We start from the raw sequence: 21712 nt of genomic DNA, 5'->3' as shown, positions 1-21712 counted from the left end.
CTACTTGCAAGAAAACCTTTAGAAAAAAGGGAAGGATTATGTATGGACGGCTTTGAGGCATGAGACCTGAGCTCAGTTTTTACACAATGAGGATGATGTATACGTGTCAAATGGGTTTTAATGGTGAAGAATAATAGAGTTGGACGGGAGCCAGAGGATCACCCAGTCCAACTTCCTGCAATGCAGGAATACCGGTATGCAGCTGTCCCATACAGGGATCAAACCCACAACCTAGGCATTATCAGAACCACACTCTAACCAACTGAGCTGCCTTCAGAGAGGATATATTAGTTGCAATTTATCCCTCCAGGAACCCGGGCAGGGGGTTAAACAGAGTTTTAATATCTCATCCTTGGCAGCAAAATTAGAAGTATAGGAATTAGGCTGCAAAGCCTCTTCTTGAGCAAGTCCAGTGACAAAGTAAGCTGGCTTCCACCTTTCTTACCCCTCTAAGCAAAGAAACCAGACAACAGACTATGATTACTAACTCAATAGTCTTGCATTGGTCTTCAGCTACAGCAGCAGTACAAACAATGCAGGTAACATACTTATATTTACAGTCAAAACAGTTTCAGGCTTGTGCCTGGGAATGGGGCGAACATAGAGCATGTCTGGTTGAGGAGAGAGAAAGAGAGGAAACAGGAAGCTACATATTGGGTGCTGGGATAGCTCAGTTGGTAGAGCAGGGACCAGCAACCCAGGAAACGCTTCAGCTCACCTTTCCACCTTTCCTTGATGTTTTTTGCACTGGCTGCATGTCGCTCTTCCACCTCAGAGGAAAGATCCCACTGCGGTCCCTCACCATGAACTCTGGCAATGGACAAGAAGGCCCAGATCCTCTCCATGGTGGCCTGGGTTGCTACTGCTGCTGCTCCTTCTGGAAGGCGAGAGTTCTCCTGAGCATGCAGTGATGGACTACGGAAATGGCTGGGCTCCCAAAAGGCATTTTCACATGCTGCATGTGGAGCCTCAGTCTTTGAGGTGGCAGAAGGTCCCTCTGACAGAGATGGGGGTCCCGTTCGCCACCCTTGGTCCGCTGAAGATTCAAGTGGCCTGTTTCTGGCCCTCAGCCTTTTTGTCTCATTTTCTAGCCGCTCACTGAGGCTCCTGGCGAGAAGGCCAATGGCTCTGACTTTCTCTTGTTTGCTTCTGGACAGTCTGGACAGTTCCAATGGGGCAACATCCAGGTCCCTCAGCCTTAGAGGGCTGTGACTAACACTAGTGCAAACCAAATCTGAGCTTCCGGTCACTTCTGCTACCTTGGACGCCTCTCGACACTCCTCACTGACAAGACAAAAGAACCAGAAAGAAAACATTTTTCAAAAACACAAAAATAGCACTGGTTGCTTCAATCCTATCCCACTCCTCAGCACATGGGAGCGATGGCACCCATCTTACCTGGGAAACCCCACCTCACCCCTCAGAAGAGCACGTGATGTTTGGCGGACCCAATGCGAGACTTCTAATTCCTGAAAAGGAAAAGAGCATCCACTTTGCAAAAATGCTGGGATTATTTTATAGAGCAGGCTTTTCCCAACCTGGTGCCCTCCAGTTGGAATCTCATTTCCTGTCATTTGAATCCATTGGTTCAGGTCCTCCCTTCCAGAGCAGCAGAAAACAAGCTTGCTCCATTTTCCATGGGACAGCCCTTTAGATATTTGAAGATGGTTATCATATCTCCTCTCAGTCTCCCTTTCTTCAACCTACCCAGCTCCCTCAGCCATTCCTCTTAAGGCTTGGTTTCCTTTATCAACTTGGTCACCCTCCTCTGTCCACATTCCCATTTGTTAATATTCTTCTTAAATTGCAGCACCCAGAACTGGACCCAGTACCCCAAGTGGGGTCTGACCAAGGCAGAATAGAGCAGTACTATGACTTCCTTTGGTCTGAACACCATACTTCTGTTGATGCAGCCAAAAATAGCATAGAGGGGTGGGGTTTTTTTGTTGTTTTTTTTTTGCTGATGCATCACATGTAGACACAGGTTAAGCTTGTGGTCTACTAAGATCTGTAGATCCTTTTCATAAGTACTACTGGCAAACCAGGTGTTCCCCCATCTTATATTTGAGCAACTGGCTATTCCTGCCTACATTTGTCCCTGTTGAGATTCATTTTGTTAGTTTGGGCCCAATTATCCAATCTGTTAAGACCATCTTGAATCCCAATTCTGTCTTCTCCAGCATTAGCTACCCCTCCCAGTTTGCTGTCATCTGCAAATTTGATGAGCACCCCCTCAATTCCTTCATCGAAGTCATTTATAACGACGTTGAGGAACACTGGAACCAGGACAGAACCCTGCTGCATTACCCTTTTTTTGCTGCTCTCTCTTGGACTTCTGAATTACAGCTCACCAACCACTCTTTCCACCACTCAAACACACATCTGATAGCCTTACCGGGCTCCAGTGATGCTTAGCGTACTTTGTGGACGTGCTTCCCCGGTTGAACTTCCTGCCCACTTCCTCTTCTGTGTAAGCCTTTCTCCTCCTGTTGCTGCTGCTGAAGGCTTCCTTCTGCTTCCTCTCCACCTCTTTTAGCCTCCTCTTCCTTGCCTCCTGCGCCTCCCTTAAAGCTCGCTTTTCTTCCCAGGCCATCTTTCTCCTTTCTGCCATCTTCTGCACCATAAATTCCCGGACCTCATCAAGATTGTAGGGGATCCTCCTCCTCTGTCCATCCAACCTGAGCTGGTTCTCCATTTGGGAGGTCTCCTTCATCCTCCCCTTGCGGATGGCCGAGAGTGTTCTGGGGCACATCCACCCAGTGTCTGCAGATGCACTGTGGACCTTGGGGGAATCCTTGGTTTCCTTCCCATCAGAGCAACCTGCTTTACCCTTGCTTCCAGTTTGCCTTTGCAGATTTCCTGTCTCCCTTTCTAGACCTGGATATTCCTGGTTCCCGCAGCCTTGGCAGATTTTGTCCAATCCTGCAGCACCATCTGCTTCTCCAGCTTCTGCCGTTCCTCTCTCCATGGCATGATCTTTGCAGTGTGTGCCACCTCTCATTCCTAAAGAGGTTTGTTCTACCTGGGACATGGTCAACAAACCTTTTCCCGGTTCTGTGGAAAGTATAAGAACATCAGAAGAGCCTGTTGGATCAGGCCAATGACCCATGTAGTCCAGCATCCTGTCCTCACAGTGGCCAAATACCCTTAAGAACCTGGGAATCAAGAAAGGCTGCCTCTGGTTCCATAAGATTCAGTCCAAAGGGGGCCATCCAGTTCAGCATCCTGCCCTCACCATGGCCAACAAGATGTCTACAAACAGGACCCACTTTCCCTTTCTCTGGTTTCAAGGAATTGTATTTACAGTATTTTGTTAAACCACCAGTTAACCACGAGGCAGCAATGCAACAAACCATGCTTGTTTCAGTGGAGATCTATTTTCACAATTATTTTTAAAGCTTTGCTCACAAGAAATGGGAGTGAGGAGGAAATGTCAAAAGAGGACCATACCTGGGGTGCCCTTTGCTGCCATCCACAGAGAGCTGCTGTTCCCTGGCTTTGGGTATTTCTGGGGTTGGCCCAGGATCCTCCTGGCCAGCTTCTGGCCTTCCCTCCAGGCAGAAGGACCAAATAAATGGGCTCCTAGATTAAACACAGCAGGAAAAGGGTCTTTGAGGAGTGAGACACTCTCCAGACAGCTGCATTTGTACCTGCAAAACTCTAGGACTCCCTCCCTCAGGCAAGCACCTTCACTGTAATCTTTTCAGCACCAGCTAAGAACAGTTTTCGTTAGACAAGCCTGTCCAGGTATTTAGAAAGCTGATGTGAGTTCGAATCTATTTTCACACTATTTTTAACTCTTCAGATGTACTAAATTATCGTTTTTACAGATAGTTTTATTGTTTTATCCTTTTTTTGTAAACCACTTGGAGGGTTTCTTCTATGATCAAGCAGTGTTGCGAACAACATAAGAATAGCCTGCTGGATCAGGCCAGAGTAGCCCATCTAGTCCGACCTCCTGTCCTCACAGTGCCCAACCAAATGCATCTTGGGAAACCTGCAAGGAGGATTCAAGCACAAGGGCCCTCCCCCCTCCTGTGGTTTCCAGAAGCAAGTGGTATTCAGAAGCACTGACCATGGAGGCAGAGTAGAGCCACTCCGGCTAGTAGCCATTGATAGCCCTCTTCTCCATGAATTCTATTCCTTGTTTGAAGCTCTCCTTCACTGGAGGTTTTAAGTGGATGTTGGATGGCCATCTGTCAGGGATTCTTCAGCTGTGATTCCTGCATTGCAGAAGGCTGAATTAGATGACCCCTTGGGTGCCCCTTCCAACTCTACAATTCCAGGATTCTTTGCCCACCTACCTGAGCCTCCTTCCCCGCTCCTCCTTCCCATGAATAGATGAATATTTTACAGCCAGTGTGTGGCTTAATTTTTCATTAACTGCTTCAAATCACTAATTCATCATGATGCTAAGCGCTTTGCCTCTGACCTCTGACCTCCCATCCATCTCACCACTGACAAACGATGAAAGGGACCTTCCTGGGGACTGGTGCTGACAGTTCCCTTGATGAATGTGGGTGGCGGCGGTGGCCCTCCCTGTGAGGGAGGCACGCTAGTCATTTTTCAGGCTACTTGTTAAAACAAAGCAGGAGGGAGGAGAAAATTATTGTCTATTTCATACAGGGTTCAGCAAGCAAAAAGCCCCCTCCGCTGATGGAGCAGGAACAGGGGATAAGTTTACAAAGTTATGCCTGGCATAGGGGGAAAAAATAGATAGAGAAAAGTTTTCTTTCCTGTCTCCTAACACCAGAAATTGTAAGCATCCAATGAAGCTGAAAGTTGGAAGGTCCAGGACAGATAAATGAAAGTCGTTCTTAGTTAAACTGATGGCCACCAACTTCAATGGCTTTAAAAATAGGATTGGAAAAATTCACGGAGCAGGAAAGGTTTTTCAATAGCTAACCCTCATGAGAGAGCCAGTGTGGAAGGTGTAGTGGTTAGAGTGTTGGTTGGGAAATTAGGAGAGCAGGGTTCCAATCCTTCCATTTGCACATGAAGCTCACTGTGTGGGCCAGTCACTCTGCCTCTCAGCTTAACCACCTTGCAGGGTTGTTGTTAGTGTGGGGATTAAATGAGGGGTGGGGGACATGCTTGTGTTGGGAAATAACTGGGGAATACCAGTTAATCCTGAAGTCCTGCAAAAGAAAAGAAAAATGGCTGCCTGGCTGCATGGATTCAAAAAGCATGAAATGCAGGAATGTATGTATGAATGAATGAATGAATGAATGAATGAATGAAGAATTGGTCCAAGCAGCACACACGCAATCCACCATGACTTTACCTCTCTCTTTCTGAGACACCTCAGGGGGAGGAATCATGTGCGATTTGCGCCTCTTCTCCTTTCCTGACGTTCCTCTGCGACCTTCACGAGTGAGAAAAGTCACACGATACATTAAACTCAGATTTTGACAATGCACCACAAAACCACGAATAAATATATATTGGGGGCGGATTCTCCAGCAGCCGAATCCTGCTATCACTTGGACATCCCAGCACCTTCTTTCCATCAAAGAGTTCTGGGAACTGTAGTTTACCTCATGTTGCCCTGCAATTCCCAACAACCGTCAGCAGATTACGGTGCCCAGAATTCTTTGCACGGGGAAATGTGCTTTGAATGTGCACACAGCCTTTATAAGTGAACCTGTGCAACAACATTAACAATAATTTTGACAAAATGGGCAAATTCCTGCATGAGACAGCTATTAGCCATGGGTGGCAGAGCTATGTCAGAAGCAGTGGTCCTTTGAATACCAGTTACTTGAAGCCACAAGAAGGGAGGCTGATCATGTGCTCGCATCCTGCTTGTGGGCTTCCCATAATGGGTATCTGGATGGCCACTGTGAGAGCAGGAGCCTGGACTAGATTGGGGCCCCTTGGCCTGATCAACCAGGGTTCTTCAGGTGCTCTCTTGAAACCTCCAGGCCAAGAGGCAACCTATCTTGATTCCTAGGTTGTTAGAGGCATTTGACCAGTGAGAACAGGATGCTGGACTAGATGGGCCATGGACCTGATCCAGCAGGCTCTTCCTATGCGTTTAATAATAATCCTTTGCAGGGATCTCTGCATTGCAGGAGGTTGGACTATATGGTCCTGGCGGTCCCTTCCAATGTTACAGTTCTGTGATTCCAAAGCAATTATCTGTGTTAACTCACCTTCAGAAGCTGGATCTGGAGTGTCAACAATGTGGGCAGCCGCCTTGCCAACCTTCCTCTTGAGACGCCTTGTGCCCAGAATGGGGGCTCCCTCACCAGGACAAGGGGTCTTGGGCCTCCCCCCTCCCAGGGCACGGACAACACACCGCCGTTGCTGCTCCAGTATCCGCTGCTGCAACTCCTGCAGCTTCTTGTCTGGAGGGGACTTGCCTTTGAGAGCCTCCAACAACTTCTGAGCAATATGGCAATGTCCTGGCATGCTGGCTTTAGATTTGGCCAGGTGGCCCTCACTCTCCATCCCTTCAGCTGGGGGGACCAAGGAAGATGGATGGAACTCCATGGACCCCCTTCCGATGGATGGATCTTGGCAGGATGAAGCAAGCCGGGAGTCTCGTTGAGGGGCCAGCCTCTAGCCCAGAGTCACAGGATCCAAGGACCCAATCCTGGGTGAAGGGTTGTCTTGTCCATCCCAAAGGAATCCTCCATCAGCCTAAGGGAAAAGCCAGGAGGGTCATTGCAGAGTCCCACCCACTCATTTGCAGAAAAGAGGAATCCAACAGGTGCAGCTTCCTAGGCAAGTAGGAGCAAGGAAAGGAGCTGGGGAATTCAGAGCTGGCCCTGGTGTTTGGCTGCCCGAAGGGGAGGTCAAGGTGGCTCCCTCAGTGCTCTCTGCCCAGACTGGCAGTGGGAAGCAGAAGCTCTGAGACCCTTAGCACCATTCAAAACTTCATTAAACACAATGGGTAGATGGGGGAAAGGATTAGTTTCTGAATTGTACTATATATTGCTTAATGTAAATTATGGTTCTATGGAGCTGCTTAAAAAGATACAGGAGTTGGATACTGGCACACAAATTGTTCCTGAGGATTGCAATAAAATTTCAGAACTGCAACCATTAAGGTCTGTTTCCAGTTTTCTTAGGGAAAACTCCTTGAAATCACTACACAGATGGTACTGCATTCCTTTGCAAATGTAAAAAAAAAAAGTTTTCTTCTGTATCACCTTATTGTTGGAAGGATTGCAATAAACTTGGTACATAGAACCATAGAATCATAGAGCTGAAAGGGAACCCAAGGGTCATCCAGTCCAACCCCTTGCAATGTACGGTAGGTTTTCATTTATTGTGTTGGAAAGTCAATTTGTGCCCTTTTTGGCACTGCTGTTGGAAACCAGGGATCCCTATTGCCACCCTCTGCCACTAGGCTCTCTGAGGATTTCGGCTCCCCCGCCCTGGTGGGATGTTGCTTAGAGTAGAGCAGTGTTTTTCAACCACTGTTCCGCGGCACACTAGTGTGCCGCGAGATGTTGCCTGGTGTGCCGTGGGGAAAATTGAAAAATTACTTTATATATAGTCAATATAGGCACAGAGTTAAATTTTTTAACATTTTCTAATGGTGGTGTGCCTCGTGATTTTTTTCATGAAACAAGTGTGCCTTTGCCCAAAAAAGGTTGAAAAACACTGGAGTAGAGAGCTTCTCAAGTGTCTCTCAGGGCCATGTTGAGTCAAGCCCTTTCTTGCCACTAGAGGGCAGACCAAGAGCAAACTTCACACACACACACACACACACACACAGCCCGGGCAAAATAATACTGTTTCCTGTTAGTGCCCTTCAGGGGTGCTGGATTTCCAGCTCACATATGCTCCAACATCACAGGGCTGTTCTGGATGTGGCTGACGGGAGTTGTAGATCAACGCACCTGGCGGACACCAGGTGTTCGAGAAGGCAGAGCTCTATACATCATATATAATATTGTATAAGTAGAGTATATTTTATACCATATATATGCTGGCATCTGCCTATCTTGGGAGACAATGGAGCACCTCCCATATATATAGTATATTGTATATATACTAAGTATACATAATAAGACCCAGTGTGGTGTAGTGGTTAGAGTGTCGGGGTAGGACCTGGGAAAGACCAGGGTTCAAATCCCCATTCATCCACGAAACACACTGGGTGATACCTTGGGCCAGTCACTCACTCTCAGCCTAACCTCCCCATTCCTCATTTAATCCTCCCAAGGCCAAGGGAGCTTCATGGACGAGTGGGGGGATTTGAATCCTGTGCTCTCCCAGGTCTGAGCTTACGATGGAAGGGTTCACAGCATTAACACCCCTGAAGGCAGCAGGCTTGGATTCAAGCAGAAATCAGGCATGGCCCTGTCTCCCAGCTGTCCAGCCTGCAATCTCACACAACTCAACTCCCAACTGTGGCTTTTGTCCTTCTAACTACCAGGCAGTTGAAGGAGGAGGACCCATCCATTTGTCATCTGGCACAGAGCCACTTCCTTGGTTACTTTAACTACCAATACATACGCGGGTGGTGCTGTGCTCTAAACCACAGAGCCTAGGGCTTGCCGGCCAGAAGGTTGGCAGTTCGAATCCCTGCGACGGGGTGAGCTCCCGTTGTTCAGTCCCAGTTCCTGCCCACCTAGCAGTTCGAAAGCACGTCAAAGTGCAAGTAGATCAATAGGTACCACTGTGGCAGGAAGGTAAACGGCGTTTCCGTGCGCTGCTCTGGTTCGCCAGAAGCGGCTTAGTCATGCTGGCCACATGACCCGGAAGCTGTCTGTGGACAAACGCCGGCTCCCTCGGCCTATAGAGCGAGGTGAGCGTGCAACCCCAGAGTCATCCGCGACTGGACCTAACAGTCAGGGGTACCTTTACCTTTTACCTTTACCAACACTTAGTCCATTACCTCACCAGGAAGCTAGCCTGGCTATTCCAGGAATTAAATCAGTACTGGATCCAGGAATTAGAAGGGGGCTCAGGCAAAGAGTGCCAATCTGAATAAAATATGGGGTGCAGGTAAACCCCGCCCCACATAATTGATCACATGCCACAGCAATACCCATCAACTTGGGGGAGGCCAGCCCCCTCAATTTTTTTATTCGGGGGAGCAGAAGGGACCTTGGTCCCCAGGAATTGGCTCCTATGGGTCAGGCATACAGTCTAATACCCTCCCCAAACGAATAACAATATTTTAAAACAACACAGAGGCAGAGACTCTAAATAAATAATTAAATAAATGGGATTTCTTTGTGAGTTACCTGCTTCTCACCAGGACTTCCTGCTGCAGGATTTGGCTAACATTTCATGCCTGGGTCAGCAAATGCATTTCAGGATCTGTCTCTCTGCAACGCTATGGACTCCTGCAAGAGGCAGGGGTGCCGCCTATTTAAATGGCTTTTTAAAATTAATGGAGGAGCAGGCTATTGATGGCTACAAACTAGCCATGATAGCTATCCACCCTCACCCTCCATAGTCTGCAGGAGGGCAGAGGGCTCTTGTTTTCTGGTCCTGGTTGCTGGTTTCCCACAATGGGAATCTGGTTGGCCACTTTGAGAACAGGTTGCTGGGCTGGATGGCCTGATCCAGCAGACTCTCCTTATGCTCTTAACAGTTAAAACAGATCATAGATTCATAGAATTGTAGGGACTCCAAGGGTCACCCTTTAAAAACCTGATAAAATAAAGGAGATTTAATTGCAGGTTACCTGTCTCTTGCTGTGACTTCCTGCTGCAGGATTTGGCTAACATCGCATGTCCTGGATCAGTGAATGTGTCTCGGGATCCCTTCCTCTGCATATGTGGAGAGCATATGCGGGGCATTTCATAGCTTTTTCTCTGCTGGCAACAGGCAACACACGCCTCCGGTTTATGTTTTCCCTGACAGCAGCTGTGTGTATCAACACTTGCCTGCCTGGGCTTGCCAGTCCCTGGCACTTCCTTCTGTTGGAAGGAGAGGAGGAGGAGGAGGACCTGGGCAGCATGCAGAGTCAAGCCTGCACACCTCCCTCTCTGCTACTCTCTTGTCTCAGTTTGTTGCTCAGGGCCCCGGGGGAATAGATATTCCACAAAGCTTAATTAAACTGTGGAACTCCCTCCAGCAGGAGACAGTGAGAGCTACCAACCTAGATGGCTTTAAAAGTGGGATATTGATGGCCCACCTTGTCTATGCTCTGCCTCCAAGGTTGGAGGCAGCAATGCTTCTGGATACCAGCTGCTGGGAACCGCAGGAGGTGAGAGAGCTCTCCTGCTCAAATCCTGCTTGTGGGTTTCCCCTAAGGGGCATCTAGCCCTGCAACGCAGGAACCGCAACTAAAGCATCCCTGACAGGTGGCCATCCAACCTCTGCTTAGTAACCTCCAGTGAAGGAGAGTCCACCACTTTCGGAGACCACAAAATCACAGAACTGTAGGGTGGGAAGGGATCCAGCCAACGGGTAAGCAAGGCAGGAATCCTAGCTGGCCCAGGCTGGGGAAAAGGCGGCCACCTACGGCGAGGCCCCTGTGTGTTCAGCAGTACAGCAGGCTATGGCCGTTGCTCCAGGCGGAGTCACTTCTCCTCACGCGTCGGGGCTCCAAGCACAGGAAGGTGGGAGGCTGGACAACAAGCCTCTTCCCGTGGATCGAGCCCGTTTCGTTCCAACAGCGACCAAGATACTGGGAAGGAGGGTGGTCTAGGCCAGTGTTCCCCAACCTTGGGCCTCCAGCTGTTTTTGGACTACAGCTCCCATCATCCCTAGCTAGCAAGGCCAGTGGTCAGGGATGATGGGAGTTGTAGGCCAAAAACAGCTGGAGGCCCAAGGTTGGGGAACACTGGTCTAGGCGACCCCCAAAGGAGGGCGCCCGTTGGAGGCAGTGGGACCTTCATATTTACCGTAAATTTTAAACCCAAAGCCGGAGATGGGGTAGAATTTGAAAGACGTTGCAAAGGAATCAATTCCTTTAAATTCAAGACAAGTTTCCAGTCCTCATGACCCAAGAGGATTTTATTTTATTTTATTGTGCTCGTGGTGGTGGTGGGGAATATAGCCCTGCGTCAATCAGCCCCCCAACTTCATCCTCACAGTTAAGCTTACTTTCTGTATTTGAGGCAGGGAGACATAGGCACCCGCCCTCCCGCGAAAGCGCGCCGGCGGGCTGGTGCGCGCGCGGGCGGGCGGAGAGGTGGGCGTTGACGTCAGAGCCGGGGGCGGGTCGCCCTTCCTCCGCGGAGTCGGGGGGTCCGGGTGAGCCGCCGTTGCCGGCCGGCTGGAGGCGGAGGAGGCGCTGCCCGCCCCTGCTCGCCTGCCTGCCCTCCCGCAGCGATGGCACTGCTGGCCCCCGAGAACGCCCTGCCGGAGCCCCCCGACAAGAGATTGCATTCCAGGTAGGGCAGAGTGGGGGCTGGACAGACAGCTGAGGCGAGGGGCGCCTCCTCCTCCTTTTCGCTGCCCCCCTCAGCGCTTTGCGTTCAGGGGCGAAAGCTTGCCGGGTTCCAGGAGACATGGGGCTCCTCCCCGCTCGGGCCTTGGGAGGTTTTCCACGAAAAAAGGTTGCCTCCCTCGCGCTCCGGGCCGGAGGGAGCCCCCTCCCCCTTTCCCCTCTGCGGGGTCTCCCTAACCCCAGGACCTTCTGCATCTCGCGCGCTCTCTGCGTGGTTCTCAGCCATTACTAGGAAATTGGTCTATTTCCTTTTGGGGTGTGTGGAGGGAAGTGTCATCTAGTTTCCCCAAGGAACTCTGCTACTGGCTGCAATAGGTAGCCGAGGGTCTGCCCTGTCGGACCGCTGCAGTTTCCAACACCCACTGGCAGCAGCTATCCGGAGTTTCGGGCAGAGGAAACTCTTCCCCCCTCCAAAAAATATAAATTAAGGTTCTGCTTCTCCTGGGGTGAATTAAATAGGAACGAAGGATGGCACCTTCTACCGAGCCAGACTGCTGTCCCATTTAGCTCAGTGTAGTCTACTACACAGACTGGCAGTGGCTCTCAAGAGTTTCAGGCAGTGGGGCGTGCTCAGCCCTTCCTCTGAAAAGTACAGTGAAGTTCTAGTCCTCATTGTTCCAAATAAAGGACTGAATTAAACAGGAAACATAGGGGCCTTCGACACCCTAGCTTGTGGGTGCACCACTGGGGATGCTTTGCAACCCACAGTGACCCCCCAAAATAAATTGGGTGAAGCAGGGCTGGACAGCAGTGGGGATCCAGAGGTGCTTGACTTTTTCTTAGGATGTCCTAATGAGATCCTGGAGTCAATAGGTTGCACCTGCATTTAAAGTGCTGCAATACCACTTTAAGACTGCTTCCCCTAAAAACTCCCGGGAATTGTAGTTTAAGGGTGTTGAGAGTTCTTAGGAGATTCCCCCATACCCGTCCCAGAGCTGCAGAACCTAGAGTTCCCTGGGGAATAATTAAACCACTCTGGCAATGGGGAAGAGGGGCCTTCTGGCAACTCAAAACCCCTGAACAAACAACGGTTCCCATGATTTTTTTTTTGGGGGGGGGAGCCACAGCTGTTTAAAATTGTATATAATCCTGCTTTAAATTTCTAGTGCTGGTAAGGTCTCAGAAAAACTGCAGAATCTGTGATTCTTGCATTCCAGGGGGTTGGACTAGATGACCCTTGGGTGTCCCTTTCAGCTCCATGATTCCATGATGATTAAGGGCCTGTTTTTGCAGAGTCAGAAATGCTGGGGTGTGCTTTAATTGTGTATTGCAGTGAAACTCCAGGATTTCTAAAAAGGCCTTGGGTGCTGGGTCTGGGTCCAGGGGAAGACCACCCTGCAAGGGGGGGGGGGTAGAGAGAGCATAGCCATTGTGGCTAGTATCCATTGATAGCCTTGCTTGCTCTCTGCCATGTCACCTCTTCCCTCTCTTTTTCTCTGCCTGGAACCCTGGAGAACTGTTGATGCTGCCAGCCAGAGCAGGAAATGCTCATTTGCATAGGAAGCTCCCTTATACTGAGTCCAACAAGTCCAGCATTGCTTACTTTGACCATCAGCAGCTCTCTGGGGGAAGTCCTAGTCCTCATGGGGCATTCTGCATGCAGCACAGATGCTCTGCCACTGAGCTACAGCCCTTCTAGGTCGGAATGAGCTGACGGCCTGCGTTCCTGTGCCATTTGGAAGCCATTTACCATGGCCAGAGAAGCCTAGACCAGGGCTACTATCCCACTGCTGGATCAGGCAGCTGTTTCTCCAGGCCACAAGCTGCTTTGCTGCCCCACCCCAAGGCCCAGAAACCACAACCATGTTGAATTTGGAACCTGGTCCCTAAAACGTGGGCTCCTGGGGGGGGGGGAGAAGAATGTCAAGCGGGAACGGAGGCGAGCAACCACTTTTGGAGGGGGCCAGTGTTTCCTTTTCCTTTGCGATCCTCTACTTAGCGAACATAAAATTACAGGGTTCATTCCAGAGACCAGCAGTGAGGCAGCTTCTGGATTTACAAAATTTGCTAGGAGAGGAGAGTCCGTGATCCCCCAAGGCCCCATGCAATGCTTGCCTGATACTGGAGCATATTTCTCTCTCCTGTTATAATTCCTGGCTGCCGTTTAAACAGAAAAATAATTGGGGGGGGGGGGGAGAGGGGAGTTTTTTTTTTAAAGAAGAGTCTGCTGGATCAGTCCAGCACCCTGTCCTCACAGTGGCTGAACAGTTGCCTGGGGAAACCTGCAATCAGGACCCGATCACAAGAGCAACGCTGTCCTCTCCTGCGTTTCCCAGCAACTGCTGAGAAGCATTGCTGCTTCCAACTGTGGAGGCAGACAATAGCCATTGCGGCTAGTAGCCTTGACAGCCTTCGCCTCTTCCAAGAAATTATCTAATCCTGTTTTAAAACCATCCAGGGTGGAGGCCATGCTGCCTCCTGCAGGAAGGAGTTCCATAGTTTTGGGCCAACAACGTTCCATCATGGGATTTGAGTTACTTATCTGATTATGTGTATGTGTGTGTGTTTTAAAAAATATATAGATGGTTTTTTTTAATGGCTTTCAGGACAGATAAAATAAAGGGCTATTTTACACAGGACATAGTTAAACTACAGAACTGTCTCTTGTAGGGTGGCATTAAAAGAGGATCGGGCAGATTCACAGAGGAGAAAGCTATCTCTGGCGTGCTCTGCCTCTACCGTTCAAAGCAGCAACGCTTCTGAAACCCAGATGTTGGAAACCGCAGGAGGGTAAATGGGCCACTGGCCTAATCCAGCAGGGTTCTTCTAATGCTCTTATGGAACCTCCAGGTCCAGAGGCAGGTTAACTGAATTCCTAGGTTCTATGGGGGTATTTGGCCACTGTGAAGAAAGGATGCCATTGGCCTAATCCAGCAGGCCTTAAGTTCCTCTTGTTTGCATTGGTGCTGCTTCCCACCTCCAGCGCTTTCCAGATCCTTCCATGTCTCTTGCGTATTCAGCAGCTTCTGAAGGAGGTTGCAAGAAGCCGGATGCAAATCTTAGCACGATTTAAACAAAGAAGAGTGAAGCAAACACACGCAGGCCACTCGTGAGCTGGGAACAGAGGTGGCATTATGGGATTCCGGGGGACAGATGCACAGGGTGGGCAGAGGAGCTTTCCCAGAAGCATGGTGGCAGCACCAGAGAAACAATAGTGTCTTTAAGAAATGTGGACAGAAGACAGGCTCTTGTCAGAATTTGGCCAGCTGGGAAAGGGTCAACAGGGTGACTCTGTCAACTTCAGTTCGTCTGGAGTTTGGCATTTCTCTTCTCTTTAAGAGTTTACTCCTGCATTGCAGGGGGTGGGGCTAGATGATCCTTCAGTTCTACAATCCCATGAGTCTGTTGACGTAAATGCAACAAATCAATGCAATTGTGGGGGGGGGGGAGAGAAGTGCAAAAAAAAAGCAGCGTGTGATATCTGGGAGAGACTTCCTATTAGGTTGAGAGAGGACTTAAGGCCATTGGCTGAACTAAATTTCATGTTGTACTGTGGAGAGGGAGTCCTCTGTGTCTGTATTTAGAACCACAGACCTGTAGAGTTGGAAGGGGACCCCCCCCCCCCCCGAGGCTCATCTCATTCAATGCCCCACAATGCAGGAATCACGACCAAAGCATCCTACCTCTTTTTAAAGATCTCCAATGAAGGAGAGTTCCGAGGTCATAGAATCATCCAATTGCAGAGTTGAGGGGAACCCCAGAACAGTCCAGCACTTTGCAAAGCAGGAATCACAGCTACTTGTGACATATAAGACAAAATCCTGCCAAAAGAGCACATAGTTTTCCGGGATCCTCCAAGCCTTTTGGCAACACATTATTATTATTATTATTATTATTATTATTATTATTATTATTATCATTATCATCATCGCCACTACCCCCCTCTTATTTCATTTCATAATGTATGTAAAACAAAAAAACCATTATAACAACAGATGAAAATTAAAAGATGGAAAAACAAAACTATAAGGCACGTAGAATGAGTACAGTTGCAGAGGTAGCAAATTTCCAGTAAAGAATCATAGAATTGGAAAGGATCCCAAGGGTCATCTAACCCAACCCTCCGCAATGCAGGAATATCAGCATTATGAGATTATCAAGTCTAGTTCCAGATTTGCCAGGCTTGTAACGAGGGTTGCCTTGAAAATGAAATGTCCGCTATATATGTCCTAAAAGAATGCCAAACTCCTGTATAAAGTGCCTGGCAGTTCTAGTCGTCACTGATATCAAATTAGGTGTAATTTTCTCTCTTATAGCTATATTACAGAGTGGTTCCAAGGGCCCAGTGTAAGATTTTGGGCTGTTTTCCATTGATCTACAATATCCTTTTTGAGGTGAGGTGGCCAGGACTTTTGTCCCCTTTTGCAGGGCTGTGCTAACTCTGGGGAGGGAGGAAGGCTTGCACAGCAAAGTCTGTTGATCATCTGGTTGCCATTAAAGACCCAAGTGGGAGCTGAGTGCCTGAGAGAGAGGCACAGGAGAAGCTCCCTCTGTAATTATCTGGAGCAAATCCTGGCCATGTGATCTGCAAACGGATGTACAGGGCCTGGACGTCGTGTTCCCGGCGAGATGAAAAGAGCAGCTCCCTGGCAGCTGGCCGGACTTGGCGAGGGCTGTCATCATGGGTGGATTGAGCCCAGCCAGAAGCCAGCCTTCCGCACCACTCTCTGGGTTGCCATGGTTAGCTAATACAGCTTCTGATTCCTCACACTTGGAGGAGTGGCCCAGAGGTTGCTTGGTGTTGCAGAGGTTGTTTTCGGGAGTAACCAGAGATCTGGAGGACCAATTTTCAGCATCATTAAGAAAATGCCATCCAGTCCAGTATCCACTTCTCACAGTTTCCAAATGCCCCTAAGAGCTTAGGAGTCCAGATAGACTGCCTCTGGGCCTAGAGGATAGACACTGGGGTAGTAACCATTGATGGCCTTCTCCATGAATATGTATAATCTTTTTTTAAAGCCATCCAGTTTGGTGGCCACCACTGCCTCCAATGGCAGTGAGTTCCACAGTTTAACTATGCATTGTGTGAACAAGAACTTCCTTTTTTCTATCCTGAATCTGAATGATGACCTTCTGCAGTTTCCCTTCTGGGTTACACATGGCTTGCGAATAAGTCCCCTTTCCCGTGACCTTCAGGCACCTTCCTCCATTTTCCTTCCCCATGGGGTTGTAATCAATCAATTCCCCATCCCGCGCCAACCTCTGTTACTCAACAGTGAACCTTGTGTTTGATCAACACAGCTTGTTGAGATTAATCGATTTTGGCTAATGTGACACCCAATGAACAGTGTCTGCTTTGCTGTGTTTGGAAGTCCTCATTTGCCATTTATTTTATTTTTAAAATTAACACCCTGCCTTTCTGCTTGAAGGATGAGCTTTCAGAGCGATGCACAATGATGGATAATCAAAAGGCATTGTAGACAACAGCAGATGAAAAGGAAAAGACAACAACGAGTTAGCAGTAAAAACATACCATTTCATTTCTTCCATTTATATACCACCTTTAATCAAAAGACACAAATCTCAGTAGCTATACATATGTGATCTTGGCAGCGCACATCATCATGGGAACTCAATGGAAAACAGCCCAAAATCTGACATTGGGCATTTGGGACCACTCACAATGGACTATAGCTATAATAGAGAAAATTGCACTTAACTGTGATTTTGATGAGGACTAGAACCTCCAGACACTTTTTAAATGATTTGGCATTCTTTTATGAAATAATGCAGTGAGACAATCATTTTCAAAAACAACCCTTTTCACAATCCTGGCGTATCTGGAACAAGACTGAATCATCAGATATGCTGATATTCCTGCATTTTCAAGGGTTGGACAAGATGACCTTTGGGATACTTTCCGATTCTATGATTCTTTCCTGAGACTTGGTTATTTTAACCCCTGTGCTACTGGACTCGTGCTACATTCCAGTTTTATGGTTTAATTTTCTCATATATTTATATACAGTGATAGATATATTCCAGAAATATTCGAATGTCAGTGCACAAAAAAACAAGATAAAAACCCAAACAATTCTAGTAATAAATAATTACAATAATATATTTGCTGTACATGCTTGCCCCCATAGGATGGAAGCCTCTTGCTTGGAGGTGGCCCTGGAAGGAGAGCGTTTGTGCAAAGCCGGGGATTTCAAAGCTGGGGTGGCCTTCTTTGAAGCGGCTGTTCAGGTGGGAACAGAGGACCTGAAGACGCTCAGTGCCATCTATAGCCAGCTGGGCAACGCCTACTTCTACCTGAAGGAGTATGCCAAGGCTCTGGAATACCACAAACATGATCTCACCCTAGCTAGGTAAGTGTCCTGCTGCCAGAAGTATGTGTTCATTCTCTCATTATGAACATCAGAAGAGCCCTGCTGGATCAGGCCAATGGCCCATCTAGTCCAGCATCCTGTTCTCACAGTGGCCAAATACCCCAAACAACCTAGGAATCTAGATAGTCTCTTCTCTGGAGCTCTTGAGGTCCCATAAGAGTGTCAGAAGAGCCTGGCTGCTGGATCAGGCCAGTGGCTCATCTAGGCCAGCATCCTTTTCCCATGACGGCTGAACAATTACCCCTAGGAGAAATCAGCAAGCAGGATCCGAGCACAAGAGACCTCTCCCCTCCTGTGGTCTCCAGCAACTGGTATTCAGGAACATTGCTGCCTTCATTGTGGCTAATATCCATCAATAGCCTTCTTCATCCTTGAATCTGTCCAGTCCTTTTTAAAAAGCCATCCAAGTTGGTGACCATCACTGTCTCCTGCAGGAGGGAGTTCCGTAGTATTGTCCGGCAACGGTCAGCTTCATCAGATGACCATGAGTTGTGGTGTTATGAAAGAGAAAGAGAAACTTCTATCTGTCCAATTTCTGCATGCCATGCATAATTTTTATAGACTTTCCTGTATTGCAGGGGGTTGAACTAGATTACCCTTCTGGGCTGTATAATTTATTGCCTATAAAGTTAGGAATGGCTGTTATGCTCAGTTTCCTTGAAAAAATGGATAGACATTTGTGGTGGTGGTGGTGAGAGCAACAACAAATATATATAATATACAAAGATTACATAATTTGCCTACGAAATCAGCAGCAGGCACCTTCAATGTATTCTGTTCGGCACCTGCTGAAAACATTCAGGTGCTTAGAAAGCGGATGTGCATTTTAATCTGTTTTAGTATTTTATCTTTTTGTATGTTTTGAAGTGTAGTAGTGTAAACTTTTATTGTTTTACCTTTTTGTAAATAGGTTTGGGGTTTTTCCTTACAATCAAGTGGTGTGTATACATTTTGTGAAATATATATTCCACAATAGTTAATCAATGTCTGTTTTTTACTTTTTATTCTACGATTTTTTTTGGGGGGACTTGCTGTAAACCAGTTACATAGTCAGAGGGAAGGGAAGAAAGGACAGGAGGAGACAGAAAGAAGGGGTGGGAAGGGCCCCGTTGGGGAGCTTCATTCCTTCCCATCCCTGCCTGGGTCTTCTTTGTGGCTTTGCTGGAGTGGAGCCACCCAGGACCTCCTTCTGCTTTCTCTCTGCAGGACCACTGGGGACCGCATCGGAGAGGCCAAAGCCAGTGGCAACCTGGGAAATACGCTGAAGATCCTCGGGCAGTTTGATGAAGCCCTGGTCTGTTGCCAGAGGCACCTGGACATCTCCCAGGAGCAGGGAGACAAGGTACCACCTGCACACTAAAAATAGCACCACAAAACAGCAGGCACAGGAGGGGAGAAATGCTCTTGCACTCGGGCCCTCCTTGCACGGGGCTCCCTATGGGGCACCTGGGTGGCCACCATGAAGACACCCATTGGCCTGATCCATCATGGCTCCTCATATGGATGTCAACAGTGATAACAGAGCTTCCATGCCCAGGGGCAGTCTACCTGTGAATGACAAGTTGGGGTGGATGCTGCTGTTGAGCTAAGGTTCTGATTGTGGGTTTTCCATAATGGGCACCTGGTTAGCCAATAAGGACAGGATGCTGGACTAGATGGGCCATTGGCTTCATCTAGCAGTTGCCAGGCTCACCTTATGCTCTTATGGCACCTCCAGTTCCAGAGGCAGTCTGTCTCAATTTCCAGGTTCTTAGGGGCATTTGGTCACTGGGTGCTGGGCTACAATGGCCCCCCTGTGGCCTGGTCCAGCAGCCAGGCTCTTCTTAAGGTTGTCTCTTTTGATAGCAGACTATGACACTGTATATGGAAGATGGGGAACAACAGTGGGAGAGTTGCTGTTGCACTCAGGTCCTGCATGGGGGCATCTCTTTGGGTCATCTGGCTGGCCACTGTGAGGACAGGATGCTGGACTAGATGAGCCACTGACCTGATCCAGCAGGGCTTTTCTTATGCATCCATGCTGAAATCAACAGGGATGAGGACCCCGGTCCATACAACCAATGTAAGAGAGAAACCTAAGGCAGCATGAATACCTTTTCTCCCCCACCTCTTTTAGGTTGGAGAGGCGAGGGCGTTGTACAACATTGGGAACGTCTACCACGCTAAAGGGAAGCAGCTGTCTTGGAGCTTGCCCCAGGAGCCTAACCACTTGCCCGAGGAAGTCCAGGAGAGTTTGGAGAAGGCGTCCGAATTTTATGAGTGAGTGGCAACCCCTTATTGAGGCAGTCAGCCTAGAATTACAGAATTGTAGTCTCATCTAGTCCAACTCCCTGCAATGCAGCTCCAGTGCACCTGATGTCCAGCGGAGGCTGGGCTGCGGGGTCTTTGTAAAAATGCCCCATTCTCTTTCAGCCTCACTTCATTCAAAGATGCTACCCTTGTTGCTCCCCCACTGTGCCTCAGTGCCCCCCTTTCATGCGAGATCTTCGGTCCTTGAGGATGGCCCCCTCACCAGAACTGCCTGCTGGATCAGGCCCATGACCCATCTGGTTCACCAGCCTGTACTTGCAGTGGCTGAACTGTTGCCTGTGGGAAAACCAGCAGGCAGCATTTGCTCACAAGAGCTCTCTCCTTCCTGTGGTTTCCAGCAACTGCTGTTCAGAAGCATTACCGTTTCCGACCATGGAAGCTAAGCATAGCCATTGGGGCTGGTTGCCATTGACAGGCCTCTCCTCCTCCATGAATTTCTCTACTCCTTTTTTAAGGCCATCTAAGTTAGTGGCCGTCACTGCCTCCTGTGGGAGGGAGTTCCATAGTTTAACTAAGAAGTATTTACTTTCCTGAATCTTCCACCATTCAGCTTCATTGGATGTCCACCAGTTGTAGTCTTAGGAGAGAGAGAGGAAAACTTTTCTGTATCTGCTTTCCCTATGCTAGTATACATCATTTTATAAACTTCCTGCCCAAATGCTGCGACCTTTCCTCATAGGGGAGTCATCATTCCATCCCCTGGATCATTTTGGTTGCCCTTTTCTGGACCTTTCCCAATTCTGCAATATCTTTTGCTGCACATGAGGCTACCAGAACTGTACATACCATAGTATATTCCAAATGTGGTCGCCTCATAAATTTGTTTAATGGAATTATGATCCGGTCTGTTCAGTTTCAGTTCCTTTCCTAATGATCCCTAGCATGGAATTTACCACTCAGTGTGTCATCTTCATCAAGCTCTCTGCTGTGACCCCAAGCTTTTTCTGGTCTGGCACCGCCAGTTCAGACCCCTGGAGCAAGTACATGAAACTGAGATATTTTTTTGCCCCAACATGCATTACTTTACACTTGTTTACATTGAATTGCACGTGCCATTTTGCTGCCCATTCACTCAGTTTGGAGAGGTCCTTCTGGACCTTGCTATCCCTTTGTTTGCATGACTCTGCTGTTTCCCCCCCCCCATTCATTTTGTGTGTATGTCACATATTTATTAAGCTTTAAAATCCTTAATTGCAAATTTCATATTTCTTATACATTCCCCTTTTAAACTTTGACTTCCTGCCTTTTCTTCCATGCTGCTCTTAATCCCATCCCATTTATGTACATTATTCTAATAAACACTTCACCTAGAACATATTACTCTATTTCTTATATTGTCCTTTCCCCCCGCTGCTGATATTTCAAATCCTGCTTGCAATTTCATCTGATTATATTTTTTCTAGGTATTGCAACAAGGGCTTCCATTCTCCCATGAATAGGCCGTCATGTTGCTTTCCTATTTTTGCTGTTAGTTTTGCCAGTTCCGCATTGTCCCCCCCCCCATTTATTGATTGCAAAACAAGAACAACAACAACAAAACATTTTCCTTTTGGGGGGGATTCCAGGAAGAACCTCTCTCTTGTGAAGGAGCTGGGGGACAGAGCTGCCCAAGGCCGGGCATATGGCAACCTAGGCAACAGCCACTACTTGCTGGGCAACTTCAGCAAAGCCATCATCTTCCACAAACAGGTGAGGCTCAGTTGGG

General features: G+C 48.3%; 2 protein-coding genes across 2 annotated transcripts in view; one reads left to right on the top strand and one right to left on the bottom strand.

Annotated features, from left to right (window-relative positions):
* Positions 1-2347: 2347 nt before the first annotated feature.
* LOC117040454 lies at positions 2348-9959 on the bottom strand. The gene is made up of 5 exons (XM_033138234.1): positions 9653-9959; positions 6156-6645; positions 5285-5365; positions 3451-3582; positions 2348-3054 (listed from the first exon to the last, which is right to left on the bottom strand). Exons 2-5 carry the CDS (start codon positions 6493-6495, stop codon positions 2348-2350), a joined length of 1260 nt encoding a protein of 419 aa, XP_032994125.1. The 5' UTR covers positions 6496-6645; positions 9653-9959.
* A 1247-nt stretch (positions 9960-11206) lies between these two features.
* Positions 11207-21712, top strand: part of GPSM1 (G protein signaling modulator 1) — a 53967-nt gene continuing 43461 nt past the window's right edge. The window contains exons 1-5 of the mRNA XM_033137619.1: positions 11207-11309; positions 17455-17676; positions 18904-19039; positions 19814-19956; positions 21573-21696. Coding sequence (XP_032993510.1) covers positions 11248-11309; positions 17455-17676; positions 18904-19039; positions 19814-19956; positions 21573-21696 — 687 coding nt within the window. The 5' untranslated portion in view covers positions 11207-11247. The remainder of the gene's footprint in view (positions 11310-17454; positions 17677-18903; positions 19040-19813; positions 19957-21572; positions 21697-21712) is intronic.

The sequence above is a fragment of the Lacerta agilis genome, chromosome Z, assembly GCF_009819535.1.
Source record: "Lacerta agilis isolate rLacAgi1 chromosome Z, rLacAgi1.pri, whole genome shotgun sequence".
Classification (NCBI taxonomy): Eukaryota; Metazoa; Chordata; class Lepidosauria; order Squamata; family Lacertidae; genus Lacerta; species Lacerta agilis.
The sequence above is the reverse complement of the archived record's forward strand: the minus strand, read 5'-3'. Positions and strand labels throughout refer to the sequence as shown.